Source organism: Mirounga leonina, unplaced genomic scaffold (assembly GCF_011800145.1).
Source record: "Mirounga leonina isolate KUSES-001 unplaced genomic scaffold, KU_Mleo_1.0 Mir_197, whole genome shotgun sequence".
Lineage (NCBI taxonomy): Eukaryota > Metazoa > Chordata > Mammalia > Carnivora > Phocidae > Mirounga > Mirounga leonina.
The window spans coordinates 15,580,386-15,595,194 of NW_023270494.1; the positions used below are offsets into that span (position 1 = coordinate 15,580,386).

Sequence of the window (14,809 nt, forward strand, 5' to 3'; positions counted from 1 at the left end):
ACTATACTATGCCTGGCATACTTCAGTGCTCAGGAAAACAGAACCAAAACAGTTAAATGAATGAATGAAAAGATGAATGTCTGTGTCAGACATGCTTCTCCACTTGTTACTGGTGTGTGTATATGATTTTGTAAGATTGCCTTGTGGTCATGAGAATTTGCCTAGTTAGACTTATTTCTGTGTACTGACATTAGCTGTGTATTTGTCGTGTAGAGCTACATAAATTGTCCGTCGTGTTAAGATACCTTAGTTTGCTTAGCCATAATCTTATCATCTGGCATTTAAATGGTTTCCAGCTTGTTTTGCTACTATAAATAGCACTACTATGAGCATTTTTTTCTCCTTGGGATTAATGCCTTATAAATTCCCCAAAATGGAATTACGAGGTCAAAGGATATGAAGTCTTGTATAGTTTCTTACATAATGTCTGAAAGACTGAATCCTGAAAAACTGAACCAATTTATAATTTTTTTTTAAGATTTTTTTTTTTTTTATTCATGTATTTGACAGAGAGAGACACAGTGAGGGAGGGAACACAAGCAGGGGGAGTGGGAGAGGGAGAAGCAGGCTTCCTGCTGAGCAGGGAGCCCGATGCGGGGCTCGAACCCAGGACCCTGGGATCATGACCTGAGCCGAAGGCAGACGCTTAACGACTGAGCCACCCAGGTGCCCCTGAACCAATTTATAATTTAGAGTGTGCTAGTTATACATATTGGTTTCTCCATAGCTCTGCCGAGATTAGGTGTTCTCGTTTTGCTAGTTTAATTACATATTTAAAGAAAGTTAATTTCTTCAATTTCTCGTGATCTTGGCACTTTCCACGCGACAACTTGCCATCTGAAGTTCCTCCACTGTGATCAGCTACGAATTGAAATTAAATTTTTAATTGTAATCCAGTTGTCCAGTGACATTTAAAAGTAAAGATTGTTTTCCTTGTTAGTGTGTTGTTCCTGGTTTTGTCTTCCATTAGGTTCTTATAATGAGTTTAAATCTACTTCTGGAATTTATTCCAGTTCACTGGACTTTTTTCCTGTTTATTTTAATATAGTGGCATATGTTTTTCATGATCATGACATCATCTAAAACTCTGGAAGGATAACTCTTATTGCCTTTCTACTACAAAAAAAATTTGCATCATAAGAAAAAAAAACTCTGTAGCCACGTGAGGTAATGGATGTTAACTGAACTTAGTGGGGCAATCATTTCCAATGTATATGTATTTCAAATCATTATGCTGTATATCTTGAACTAATACAATGTTATATGTCAATTATACCACAATAAAACTGGGCGGGAGGGGTGCTCTTTGGAACACTTGTTTGCTCTTTCTTTTTTTAAAGATTTTATTTATTTATTCATGAGAGAGAGAGAGAGGCAGAGCGAGAAGCAGGCTCCCAAGGAGCAGGGAGCCTGATGCGGGACTCGATCCCAGGACCCTGAGATCATGACCTGAGCCGAAGGCAGACGCTTAACCATCTGAGCCACCCAGGCGCCCTTGTTTGCTCTTTCTTTCTTTCCTCTTTTTTTGTTTCCATAAGTACTTACTAATACCACTGTGTCCAAGGCGCTGTGCTGGGCCAGTGCAGGGCTGTAAATGCCTGTCCTGGAGTCTAGGAAGAGAGGAAGTGGCTGCACCTGGCAGGTGGCCGTGACGACAGGAGCTCTGGAAAGCAAGGATTCTTCCAGCTGAGGGCAACTGGAAGGACTCAGGTCTGAGGTAGGACTTGGACCTGTGGGACCAGGTGCTCCTGGCCCGGAGAAAAGCATGAGCAGAGGCTTCGCTGGGCCAAACCCGAACTCGGAAGGCCTCAAATTCCCAATTCTGTAAGTTCAGACTTTGTTCTGGGGAGGATGAAAGCTGCCTTTTAGGAGCCAATGGGGCGGCAATGCGGGCTCTGGACTGAGGATGGAGGGAAGACAGGAGGCAGAGACCACATACACAAAATGAGCAACAAAGGCCAGAGGAAGAAAGAATTTTCAAAAAAGTGTCCATCCTTAGGAAAGCAGATGTGTGTATAGCCGTACAGTGGGATCCTGAGTGCTATTAAGGATGCGGCAGCTCTATAGCCTGCCATGGAAAGATATGCAAGAATATTATAAAATAAAAATTATTTGGGGGCGCCTGGGTGGCTTAGTCGGTTAAGCGGCTGCCTTCGGCTCAGGTCATGATCCCAGGGTCCAGGGATCGAGCCCCGCATCGGGCTCCCTGCTCTGCGGGAGGCCTGCTTCTCCCTCTCCCTCTGCTCCCCAGTCCCCATGCTCACTCTCTCAAATAAATAAAATCTTTGGGCGCCTGGGTGGCTCAGTTGGTTAAGCGACTGCCTTCGGCTCAGGTCATGATCCTGGAGTCCCGGGATCGAGTCCCGCATCGGGCTCCCTGCTCAGCGGGGAGCCTGCTTCTCCCTCTGACCCTCCCCCCTCTCATGTGCTTGCTCTCTCTCATTCTCTCTCTCTCAAATAAATAAATAAAATCTTAGAAAATAAAAAAAATAAAATCTTTTTTAAAAAAACAAAATAAAAATTATCTTATCACATTATACAGAATAAAATGGGGTCCCCTCTGTGTAAAAGGAGTATTTGTGTGTGTGTGTGTGCCTATTATAAAAAACAGGAGACGACGTCATGAATAACTGACAGGGGTTACTACAAGCCCAGGGCTGAGGGGAGGGAGGACCTCAAACTGCTTACACTTTACTTCTGTATGGTCTGTTTTCTGCTGAGCAAGCGTTCTTCACACTGAGGTTAGCAACAGCAGCCGCCATGCTGCAAGGTGAGGCCTGAGGAGGGTCACTGAAATTAGTAATTAGGGAGCCTAGCTACCGCGACCAGGGGGAGGCAGCACCCCACAGTGACCAGCGGTCAGGGAGCAGCTCCGGTTTGCCTGGACGGTTTGCCTGGAACCGTCTGGGCTTTCACACTGACAGTCCAGAGGCTAGGAAACTCCTCAGTTCCCGTGTGAAGGTCAGCTAGAGAAGCTTCACGATGAAGGGAAGTGAAGAGGGAGGGTGCGGAGTTGAGGGGTTTTAGGAGCAAGAACAGTGGAGGACAGGTTTTTATTTTTTCTTTAGGATTTAAAGTGGCGTTCAGAAAAAGGAAGAAGTATGGTTATTTTTAGGCACTTAGAGTAGTTAACAAAGTGTCACCAAGATGTAATGGGGTTAGACCTGCTTCGATTAAAATAAAAAACAACAGGGACGCCTGGGTGGCTCAGTCGGTTAAGCGTCTGCCTTCGGCTCGGGTCATGATCCCGGGGTCCTGGGATCGAGCCCCACATCAGGTTCCTTGCTCAGCAGGGAGCCTGCTTCTCCCTCTGCCTGCAGCTTCCCCTGCTATGCTTTTTCTCTCTCACTCTCTGACAAATAAATAAATTAAAAAAAAAAAAACACAAAAAACAATAAAACCTGGTTACAAAAAAATAAGTAAAATAAAAAACAACAAAACTGCTGTAGTTAGGATTTTGTATGTTGAGGACTGTTTTTTCACATTTAAGTCCCTTGAAATTCATGTTCTCTCTTCCTAATAATAATAAAAAATAGCAACGATTTAATATTATTTGCTAAAAAATGACTCTGTACCAGACATGCATCTCATACACATATTATCTCATTTTCGTGTAATTCTTACAATATCCCTAAGGAGGGGGTATTGTTTTATTCTTCCCATTTTACAAATGAAGAAAATTGAGTCTCTGCCCGAGGTCACACAGCTGGTGAGTGGCATTACCTCAGTCCTGATTTACATTTCTGGAGGACAGAGGGGAGGTGGGAACATTCCTGGCCACACCACGCTCCTGCCTCAGTCTACACTGGGGAGCACCACAACCGCTTCCCTTTCCAAACGCTTGCTGAGGATGCCAGTTGAAAGGATGGGAAACTGGCTTATTGTTTTTCCCTATAGGAAGGTGCTTGTCCAAGTTCAGGACAAAAGCTGGTCACTGTCCTCCTCGAGGTGATCCCAGAGAGAGAGAGATAAAGAGAAGGCCCCTCCTCCAGGCTGGGGTTTATCCCTAAACGCAGCGTCTGGGTATCTGTCTCCCCTTAGCTCAGGTGAGCCCGAGGCAGTGACGGGGACTCCTCTGCGTCCTTCTCAGGATCCTGAGTCTTGGAAGGAGGGGCAACGACGGCCACGGAGGAAAAAGGGAAGGGCATCCCAGGCAGAGGAAGTTGTGTGCAAAGGCCTGGGCTGGGGGGCCGGCAGGGAAGTTCAGGGGAGATGGGGCAGAGCATGCTAAAGGAGGACCGGGGGAAGGAGTGGGGGCCAGGGGAACTGGAAAGAAGCTGAGATTTCAAAGCCATCATCTAGCAACAGAACCAGAGGAACCAAGCGGGGGGAGGGTAGGGCAGGGCTGAGGTGAAGCCGAGAGCGCGGGTCCTGCCAAGCAGGATGGGAGGGGTCTCTGCACTGTAAAGGGGCCAGGAGAGGACAGAGAAAGGCAGGAAAGGAACTAACCCCCGGAGTTCCCAATCAGGCCCCACGCATGACGTTTGGGGGCCAACCCCATCTGTCCTCTAAGTGACTGGAGCTAGCTGGCTGATGCTGGCAGGTCCCTGGGGTCACAGATGCCACGATGCGGCCTTCATCCAGCCTGCCTGTTTACGGACACCACCCCTAGCTGAGGAGTAACGGGGATCGGCAGGGCCCAGGGTGAGATCCAAGAGCTGCGTCACCACTGCCATGGCCCACCCCGCCCAGATTTATAGGATCCAGTCATGGGAAGCGGCCCCTCCCATCTCACCAAGGACCGAACAGGAAGGGACACTTCCTGTCAGCAATGCCCAGGCCCTCCAAGTCCAGGGACCACCCCCTACTGGAGGTGTAGGCAGGCGGTGGGCTCAGAACAGGCCACCCTCATCCCTGCTGTCAGTGCGGGGCAGGCTCATCAAACCAAATGAATGAACCTATGAATCCCTGCCCTTTGGGAAGCTGGGGGCGGAGCTGGGGCTGGCTCCTCCTCCATCCTTCAGTCACCAGCTTATGGATGCTGGGGGGCGGAGCCGGGGCTGGCTCCTCCTCCATCCTTCAGTCACCAGCTTATGGATGCTGGGGGGCGGAGCCGGGGCTGGCTCCTCCTCCATCCTTCAGTCACCAGCTTATGGATGCCCCCTCAGAGGGAGCACCTCAGATATCCTGAGGACGCTGAACGGGGCTTGGTCCCTGCGTCCTGGGCCCAGTGGGACCGGGGCAGAGACAAGCACCCTGACAGCCAGGGTATAAACTGAGGGTTGCCCACTCTACCCTCTTCCTAGGGTTCCTTTGAGGAGGACACATCGAGAGGATGTTCTAGAGGGCTTAGAGCTATTGGAGAAAAATCCATCAAGCGGGATTTTCCAGCCTTTCCGAACACATCCCCTCACACTGTTTAAGTCACAGAGATGCAGCATGGTCTGGTACTGAGGGGTTTGGGCTCGGTAGCCACTCCTGAGTTCAAATCTTGCTTTTACCTTCTAGTGGTACGGCAGTGTGGCCTTGAGCAAGTGACTTGACGTCTCGCATCTGCTGAGTGCCCGTGTGTAAAATGGGTGGTAAGGGCCTCCTCCCAGGGTTGTGAGATACAAGAGCTGTTGCCGTGGAGCACTCGGCCCCGGGGCCTGGCACAGGAATAATGGTGGCCATTGCTGTTACCACTTCATCCCTTCGCAGGGGGCAACAGGGCTTAAATGAGTGGTGAACCCACACGAATCTTCTTCTGAGACTTTCATGGTATTTCTGACATCATCTCATCAGCCCAAATCACTGTACCATGCAAGCATCACAAAGGCAATAGGTCTCTCGTGAGAACAGATGGGAACGAAGACCCGGGCATCCTCTTCCCCTGCCTGCACCCTCACCTTGTCCAGGGGAACCTGGGGGGAGGCCAGGCTCCCAGCGCCAACCACAGCTCAGCCAGCCACCACCCTGGCCCCGGCAGCCCACAGAAGACAAGAGGGTTGGAGCAAGGAAGACCGGGTTTTGGGGGTGGGAAAAGTAAGAAGGCTCTGAACTCCGTGACTCACCAGGGGCTGGGCCGGAAGTGCAGGCGATGTGTCTGGCTGACTGGCGGGGGCAGCAAGTACCAGCTGCCTTTCAAATGGAACACCTCCCTCCCTGTCCTCTAGACAGCAGGATCTGTCCCCACAGGAAGATCTCCCAAAGTTTTTTCGCTCCTCAACCTGGATACCTGATCCCTTGCGGGCTCCCAGCAACCCTCCTTCCAATCTGCCCCTCAGTCCTCTGTCCAGTAACCCCAAGGGTTTCCCACCACCAGCCAGCAAGTGGCTCCCCCATTTTGGCCTCCCAGGCACTTGGCCGGCTTCCCCTTTCACTTGAGCTTCCCCTCCGTCCCACTCAAGAATTCTCCACCCCAGCCCAGCAAGCTTCCACATCATTCCCAGACAGCCTAGCCCACCTTCCGGGTCTCCCTCTCTGCTCCCGTCCCTGCCTCTGCAAAGCCTGGTCCCACCCAACCTCCCTCCAGAGAGCCCTAGTGACCCTTTGTCCCCCACACACTTTCCCCTGCCTCCAACACAAGTTTCATTTCTCCAAGGATGTGGCTTACACTTCCACCCTCCCCAATTACTTGGTTCAGCCTTGAGCACCAACGCGGCAGTTAACAAAGACGTCTTCCAGCCACACTTTGTGGGGCACCCTATGGAGGTGGAGAAGAGACGGATGCTGCCGTCATACACAAACAAGGCGCTGCCAACCTGCTGCCTCCCCGCCCCCAAGGGGCGCCGTGGTGCCTCCTACTCTCATCCCACGGGGCTCCGCTGCTGGTGGTCAGAGAGCCACCTGCAGACTCCCCAGGCCCCAGGGTAAGTTCTGCCCCAGCAGCGCTGGCCTGCCAAGCCCAACCCATCTCCCACAAGCGTTTCCCGGACTGTTAAGATCCAGTAAACTGTTCCCCGGGGACTACCAAATTCATCAGGTACAGGGGCATCGAGGAAGGAATTCGGCCTCGAGGAGGAGCATTCAGGGCAGAGGGGACAATGATGTGCAGGGACTGCACTGGTATCAACTTCTCACTCCTGTTACTCAACAGCTGCTGTGGGGAGCCATCCTCCCATCGCCGCACCCCTAGCCTTCCTCCCTGCCCATACCTAAGCTTCTGATGGGGGTGATCAAAGCAATACCACTGCAAAGGGGCCCCGTCCGAGGCTGTGGGGGCTACAAGTCCTGAGACGCAGCCCGAGGGGGAAGCCAGGAGAGGGGGGAATCAGAAGGCAGAGGGGGCACTCCAGGCGTCCTCCCGGATGGGGCCCCTCACCACGCATTTCCAGCTCCCTCTGTCAAAAGCTCCATGGGGGAAAGGGCCGAGTCAGCACTCTAGCCACGACTCTCCCAGGGCCTGGCCTGGCTTTAAAATGTGCTCTGGGGCTCTTGGAATGGCCATCCTCCTCCAGCCCTCCCGCCCTGCCTGTCTGCTGAGTTCCTTCACAGAGGAGAAGACACAGGAGGAGGGCTGGGAGGCAGGGGGACAGCCAGTGTGCCTTGACCTGCGGAGGGCAGGGCGATGCTGCCTGGTTTGCGTCTCACATTCAACTCCAGGTGGGTCTGGAGTTCAGCGGGGGAGAGCGCCTACTTGATGTGAATATGGGTCCCTCCAGACCCCACCACTCCCATCCGCACAATCGGGCAAATACGTGTCTTGGTCCTCTACGTCACGCCGGGCGGGCCAAGTGAGTGAGCATCGGCCATGGCTAGAGAGCCCGGACCCTCAAGAGGGCTGTTTGGGTTTTGCTCAAAACTGCAAACACTGCACTGACTGTCCCCTTTCACTCACCCCCGTCCCCAAATTAAACATCCAGCGAGACAAAGCTGGGCCCAGCGCTGGGGCTGTAATAACTACACTCCCTGGCGGTTCCAGCTTTGACTCCTGCAACAGCCCCCCCTCCGGAAGTGGATCTTTCCCTTTAGCTCTCAGATTCCTGCTGAGGGGTCTGTCTGTCCCCACACGTCACTGTCACCCTCTGAAAGAGCAGAAAGAGAAGGCACAACTTCGGTTTTTTGTTTTGTTGGTTGGATTTTTGCATCTTTAGCAGCTCTTTTGGGGCCCAAGGTCTGTCTACACTGGAGGGGTGCCAGTTCGGTCAGAGCCACCCACACACCCCACCACACACACACACACACACACACACACACACACACAGCGCCCAGCTTGTCGCTGCATCCTGGGGGCACGAAATTGCCACACAGAGCTCCCCTCAAACAGCGCGGCTGCCACATGCCACAAGCTGTCCTTGAAGGCCGAGTGTGGAAAATATAAACATCCCCGAGATGCCAGGAAGGGCAAACAAGCCCCGACGAGTAATTCGAAAGCAGTCATAACGCAGGGGTCCTGAGGCAAAGCAAGGAGAGCGGCCTAGAGGGAGATCCTGGACGGACGGAGCCTCTGGTTTCCCCGGACGCAGGTCTCCGGGCCCAGCGCAGCGAGGGCGCCGGGTGGTCCGGGAGCGGGGGCGGGGGTCCTCGCGGAGCCCGCCCTCTTCCTCCGAGGCGGCTCGAGACCCCCGGGCTCCCCTCCCCCGCCGCCTGCCACATCTGGTTCCACTCAGGTCCTCCCCCACCTCCAGGCGCGCTCCTCCTCCCCTCTCCCCCCAACCCCGCTTCCAGAAGAGCGCAGACGATCTTTAAAAACCCAGTCTCACACACACACACACACACACACGCACGCACGCACACGCACACGCGCTTCTGGGAAAAAAAAGGAGGGAAAAGTCGAGAGCGGCCCGCTCCCCGGCGCGTCCCCCGCCCCGCCCGGCCCCCGAAGTTGGCCAAGTTGGCAGCGCCTTACCCGGGAGGGCGGCGGCGGCGGCATCCCCGAGGGCGCCGGGGCGGCCGAGGTGCAGACCCCCGAGGAGCAGGACGCAGCGCAGCAGGTGACGAGGCCAGGGCGCGGGGGCCGGCCGGCGGGGCCCCATGCCCGCGGCGCGCCGCCGCGCCGCGCTGGGGAACGCGGGGACCGAGGGCGCACGGGCGCGGCGCGCGGTGGCAGCGCGGGCGCGGGGCTCTGATGACCGCCCGCGAGGGGCTCGCGTCTTCCTCCGGTCGGGACGAAGTGATGCCTCCCGGGGAGAAGAGGGGAGGAGGGAAGGAGGCTGGCCGGGCGGAGGGAGGGCGGAGGGAGGAGCGCAGAACCCGGGAGGAGGGTTGAGGGGCAGAGGGGAAGGGAAGCGGGCAGCGTGGGAGGGGAAGGGGAGGAGGCGCGGGGCCGGGGCCGCGGCCGCAGAGAGAGCGCCAAGGGGGGAAAGAAAGGGGAGGCGGAGAGGAGGATCTGCGGGGTCGAGGACGACCCCGGCGTGCGCTCTTTCTCTCGCTCTCCGTCGCCCTCCCTCTCCCCGCCTTCCCTCTCTTCTCAGTCCGGGCTTGGAGCCCCAGACGCTGCGTCACAACTCCCCGGCTGGCGCGGGCGGGGAAGCAACTGCAAAAGTTTCCGCAAACTTCGGCGTGGCGGGACCTGGGTTGCGAGGCCCGGTGGGGCGGAGGCGCGCGGCCGACCCAGGCGGCCAGACTCGGGCCGCGGGCGCCCCCTGTATCCCGCCTTTCTGCGGACGTCTGCAGCCGGCGAGCATCCGCCACCTCCACGCCTAGGAGGACCCCTCCCCCGGTCTGGGGGGAGAGGGGCGGAGCCCAGGGCTCGGCCACCAGGGCGAAGATTGGGGGAGGGGGAGGCAAGGGCCCCTGCCATGTGCCGAGCGCAAACACTTGCACGTCTTGTTTGAGCATTTGCGTAACCCCGGGGCCAGCGTCCCTGGAGCAAAGGGGTGCAGTGCTTTTGCTAGTTGGGGCTGTATCCAGAATCCAAGGGAAAATCTGTGCACTGAACGTCCCAGCAGGCAGACATCCTCACTCTCGCCAGCAACCGTACTGCTGGCCGGTCGCAAAGAACCAAATGAAAATTTCTTAAAAGGGAAGACAGTCCACAGTTATTTCGTATTATGCAACAGGTCACCGCAGTGCAGAGCACTGGACTGCGAGTCAGGATGTTGGAATCTAGCCCCAGCTCTACCTCTGATTCCCTGAGCGGCTCTGGAAAAGTCACTTGAGATCTATAGGCTCAGAGCCCGACTGCGACATTTAGAGACCCTAAATACAAAGGAGATTCACGTTCTCCCACCACGAGTAATCAAATAAGAAACACTATGAAACGGTAATACAATTTTTATTGTTTCCTGTGCTGTCCCCCTCGGTGTTATTTTTGGAAATAAACTCAATTTTTTCCCCTCCTTTGTAATGACCCTTGCCTTGGATAAATCTTTTCCCCATCTCTGCAATAAGCGTACAGGGGCCTGAGGGGCACCTGAGTGGCTCAGTTGTTAAGCGTCTGCCTTCCGCTCAGGTCATGACCCCAGGGTCCTGGGATCGAGCCCCGCATCTAGCCCAGCCCTGCATAGAGCCCCGCATCGGAAGGTGCAGGAAGCCTGCGTCTCCCTCTCCCACCTCCCCTGCTTGTGTTCCCTATCTCACTGTGTCTCTGTCAAATAAATAAATAAAATGTTAAAAAAAAAAAAAAGGGTACGGGGGCCTGAGATGCTCATTTAGCTCTATGTATCTTTACTGGGCTGAGATTCTTGGCAAATGTCAGTCCAGAGGCTGCAGGGCGCTGCAGTGAGCACCCACTGAAATCTCCTACAGTCCACCCCTGGAAAAGATCCCTACTAGCCATACTTTGGCCCTAAAAAATGGTTAGGAGCCAGGCCACGGAAGCCCCTGGCACTGCACAGCTGGCTCGGGCCAGTCTGACAGAACCAAGTCCCTTCTGGTGACTCACTGTGGCTTCATTGCCCTATGGGACACATCTTGGTGTGGCATGTCCCAGGATCCCAGTGCTCTGCGGGTGACTTGGCCGTGCTGGGGTGGGCTCGCAGACCATCCTCTTGGCCTCTCCTTTCTCACAGTCCTGTTATCTACAGGGTTTGAGAACTGGCCAGCTTCACTAAGTGCTCTTTTGCCGTCTTGAGAGCCCAAATCACAGGATGATGCTTCTCGAAGTCATCTTATAGGCTTCCCTCTGCTCACTTATCTCTGGATGTGCTGGCCACCGTCCTCACCAAGGGGCCCCCTTTCCTCTGAAAGGGAACTCAGGCAAGATACCCAAGGAGCCCTCCAGGTTCCGAAACAGGATTGGATCTCCCTTCCGCACCATTTCCTCCCACCCGCAGGGCAGAAGCCAACTACCTGACATCACCAGTGAATCACGTGGGTCCAGAGTCCACTACTGTGCGGTCTACACAGTACACAGAGCCCCCAGTACACAGGAGGTGCTCTCTCATTTCTTCGTTCACCCACTCAGCAACCACTGATGGCTAGCCCTGTGCTAGCTGCTGGGGAAACAAAGTGAGCAAACACTCATAGCCCTAGAAGAGTTTTATGTAGTGGGGAAAATCTGACCCAATTTTTGCCATATTCCAGGCAGAGAAGATGGCCCCTCGGGCTGAGGAGCGCAAGTGCATTGCACTCTCAGGGACAGATGTCTGTCCAAGTCTCTGAGGCCCTAGCCTAGTCTCTGCCGAGCGTGAGACTTCCTGCTCCAGCGTGTCAGGGTTACACAGTCTTCTGCTGACTGTCGGGCCCACATCTGCGGCCACCATCTGTCTTAGATCTTGAGCTCGCAGGGCAGAGAGCTGGGCCACGTCTGGGCCATTCTCCCTGGAGAATCCAGTCATTCCCCCACTGCTTAAAGGTCCTGCACACCAGCAGCTGTCAAGGGGACATGGTCCCAGTCTGCGGGAGTGGTGGGTGTCCTGAGAGGGCTGGGGCTTTCGGAGGGACCCTTCACTAGCACCCAGGCCCTCATCTACTTCCACAGAGTGCAAGTGTCCTCTGTGCCTACAGCTTCCTCACCATTCCTGTTAAAGCTCAGCTGAACAGCCAGGCATCAGGCTAGGTGCCGGGAGCTGGTACGGTCTGTGACCTGGTCTGGGAGAGTTTTGCCAGGCTGGTAGCTGCTGTGGTAGAGTCGATACTGAGGAATGGCTCTCCTTCAGACCCTGTTAGCCAGCAAGAGGCACTGTGGGTTTACGGAGTTCCTCACAAACAGTTTAGGGCAACAATTCCTACCTTGTTCTGAGAATTAAACGTTATGTATAAAGAGAAGGCACAGCCCCTGGATAAAGATGCTCAGGGACTGTTCATCCCCTCCCTGCTTCCCACCTTCCTTTGCCACTTGAACATCAGGCTGTCTCTCCCTTACTTCTTATCCCCCCAGCCTGCCTGCCCCTCTACTTGCCCAGTACCCCACTGTCCATGAGAGGTGCACACGTCAGTTTGATCAGGACTGCAACACTGGGTGCTTTCCTTTGCCGGAGAGAACAATACAACCTTGCTCCCTGTCTGAACATCTCATATTCAATGATATACAAAATTGGTATTCTGGAGTTGAACCAATCCAGATAGAAGCAGCTCAGTGCTTACTCAGGCCGGCTCATAAATGCATGCCCATAAACAGCCAAGCATGAAGTGATGGGATGAGTCCAGGCCTGGGGGCTGCAGCTGGATTGGAATTCCCGTTGTCATTTCTCACTACGTGTCCCTGAGCAAGTCACTTGCCTTCGGAGGCCTGGAGCCCCAGGATTTGCACGTTTTGGTGTCATTACTCACTGTGCTTCAGGCTCCTCTTGCTTTAGTCTCCTCTTCCCTGATTCTGGGGCTCAGCAGCCTCTGCAGCCGGAGGGCACCCATTGGGGTGGAGGCTGTGGACACCCCCAGCAGGCCAGGCCTACAACGAAAACTTACGAAAGGAGAACACAAGACAAGAAGAATGCAATTGGATGGCCACATAGGATAGGAGGATAGAAAGATGTGGTCAGTCCTGACCTAGAGAAGGGGGTGTGAACCCACAGGGGCATCTGAGATTTTCCTCACCCTGAGCCTTTCCAAGCCAGGGGCTGATCTCTGCTGTTCCCACCACCTCTCCCCTCTCCCTGGGCTCTGCCCGCAGCTCAAACTCTTAGGTCTCCACTTGGGCAATCCGCCCTTTGAGTCCTTGTAAGACAAGCTACCCGCTTGTCCGCAGCACAGAAGATCTCAGAAGGGAATGGGCTGAAGAGGGAAGGAAGAACGCAGGCTTGGGATTCAGACAGACCCAAGGTTCAAGGTTTGGTTCCTTCTGTTGGAGAACACCAAGGAGGGCCCCCCCTGTTCCCCGGAGGGCCACTGAGTTTGAATCCACTTGCTTTCAGGCCAACACCTGTATCAGAAGAGACCGTTCCTTTAAAAGGACTCCAAGTCCCAGTCTTTCCTTCCTTGAGGGGTCAGAGACAATCACCTCATGACCCCTCCAGAGAAGCAGGCTGTGCAGACTCCCTCGCCAGGAGCTGCGGACTCCCAGGTGGAGTTACCACGGAAGGCCCGCAGCCGTCAGCAGGGCCTTGGACTAAGCTCAGAGCAGGCGAGCTCAGGACTGAACCGAGTCCAGGTTGTGGGCTGCAGCCCAGGCCACAAATCCAATGTCTCTAGGATCCTCGCTGGCTCCGGTCTCGACTTGGGAGGCTTTAGCAGGTCAGGAGCAAGCTGGCCAAGGGAGTCCAGAGAGGACCAGAGGTGAGACTGAGGGACCACAAGGAAGTGGGGCCGGCACTGAAGAACCAGCTGCAACTAGATGGGATCTAGTTCCCAGAACCCTCTGCTGCCTTACCCAGCTGGTGCCAGAGCCAGGGGGAGAAGGATGCCACATCTTCCTGTCTGCTCTCAGGGGCCTCTCCCAACCTGAAGGTGCAGTTCCTCTGAGCCTAGCCTTGCACTGAGGGTGGGGCTGAGCCAGTGAGGCCTACCCTGGTCCAGGGCTCTGGCTTCTGCATCTCCCTCTTCAAGATGTCATCTGATGCTGTTTCCTGGTCCCTAACTCCCTCTCCCCAACTCAGGAAGGACAGGCAGAGGTTTTCTCTAGTGTCAGACTGGACCCTCCAAAAGCAAGATGGGGCCCAGTCCCAGCCAACAGCCTTCTGTGGCTTTCACTGATTCTGGCCTGGAAGCAGAACAGGTGGGAGGTGGCTTTGCAGTCGCGGAACCTCCCCAATCCATCCTTTCCACCCGAGGCCGTGGTGGAAGAGAGCCGCTGACCAAAAAAGAAGCCAGGTGGCTGCATCCAGCTGACCCACCATCCCACCCCAGCTCCAAGAAGATAGCCTGAACTTCCAGAGCCCCAAGTGACATAGCAATAAGGGGACTAGGGCTCCAATGGGTGGTGACCAGCATTTTAAAAATGAAATTAAACAGAAAATATCAGAGTATATTGCACATGAGCTAACTTCTATTCTGTGAAATATGTACTGGGTTGAGATGTTAAGGGTTTCTTACTGTGGGTTGCCATCAAACAAATTAAACAAAAATATCTGGGGTGCCTGGCTGGCTACATAGGCTCCCCGGCTGCCCCTGCCCAGCTCTGATCTGCTCACTCCCGGACCAGACCCAACTTCTTCCTAGGGTCTCACATCTGAGGTCCCTCACCACCACCAGTGCAGCCCTATCCCTTCCCCTCCTGGGCCCCATGCTTCAACAGACCAAACTACTTGTTCTTTCAACAGGCCCTAGGCTCACTGAGGGGCCGGTTCTCATGATGCCAACTGAGCACACACACGTGACGAGGCAGGAGATAAGGGAGACGTGTACAAAGTGAGGTGACAGTCCAGAGACAGGCAGGCTGCAGGGGACACCTGAGCTGAGTTTTCAAAGAGGGTCAGACAGCCAAGGCAAGTGAACAGTATTTGCAAAGGCCTGGAGGTGTGAGAGAGCATGGGGGCGGGGGGAGAGGTGTTGGAGGGGCAAACATGCTCTATGGGAGAGCCCAGAAAGTGTGAAGGACCCTGTGTGGCAAACCCCCACCCCTTCTCAT

At 54.7% G+C, this 14,809-nt stretch overlaps 1 protein-coding gene across 2 annotated transcripts in view; it reads right to left on the reverse strand.

Moving 5' to 3' along the window:
- The window catches only part of MRC2 (mannose receptor C type 2), a 56,160-nt gene extending 47,113 nt beyond the window's left edge, over positions 1-9,047 (reverse strand). For both annotated transcript variants that reach the window (XM_035026331.1, XM_035026329.1), the window contains exon 1: positions 8,771-9,047. In XM_035026331.1, coding sequence (XP_034882222.1) covers positions 8,771-8,897 — 127 coding nt within the window. In that variant the 5' untranslated portion in view covers positions 8,898-9,047. The remainder of the gene's footprint in view (positions 1-8,770) is intronic.
- Between the last annotated feature and the right edge of the window lie 5,762 nt (positions 9,048-14,809).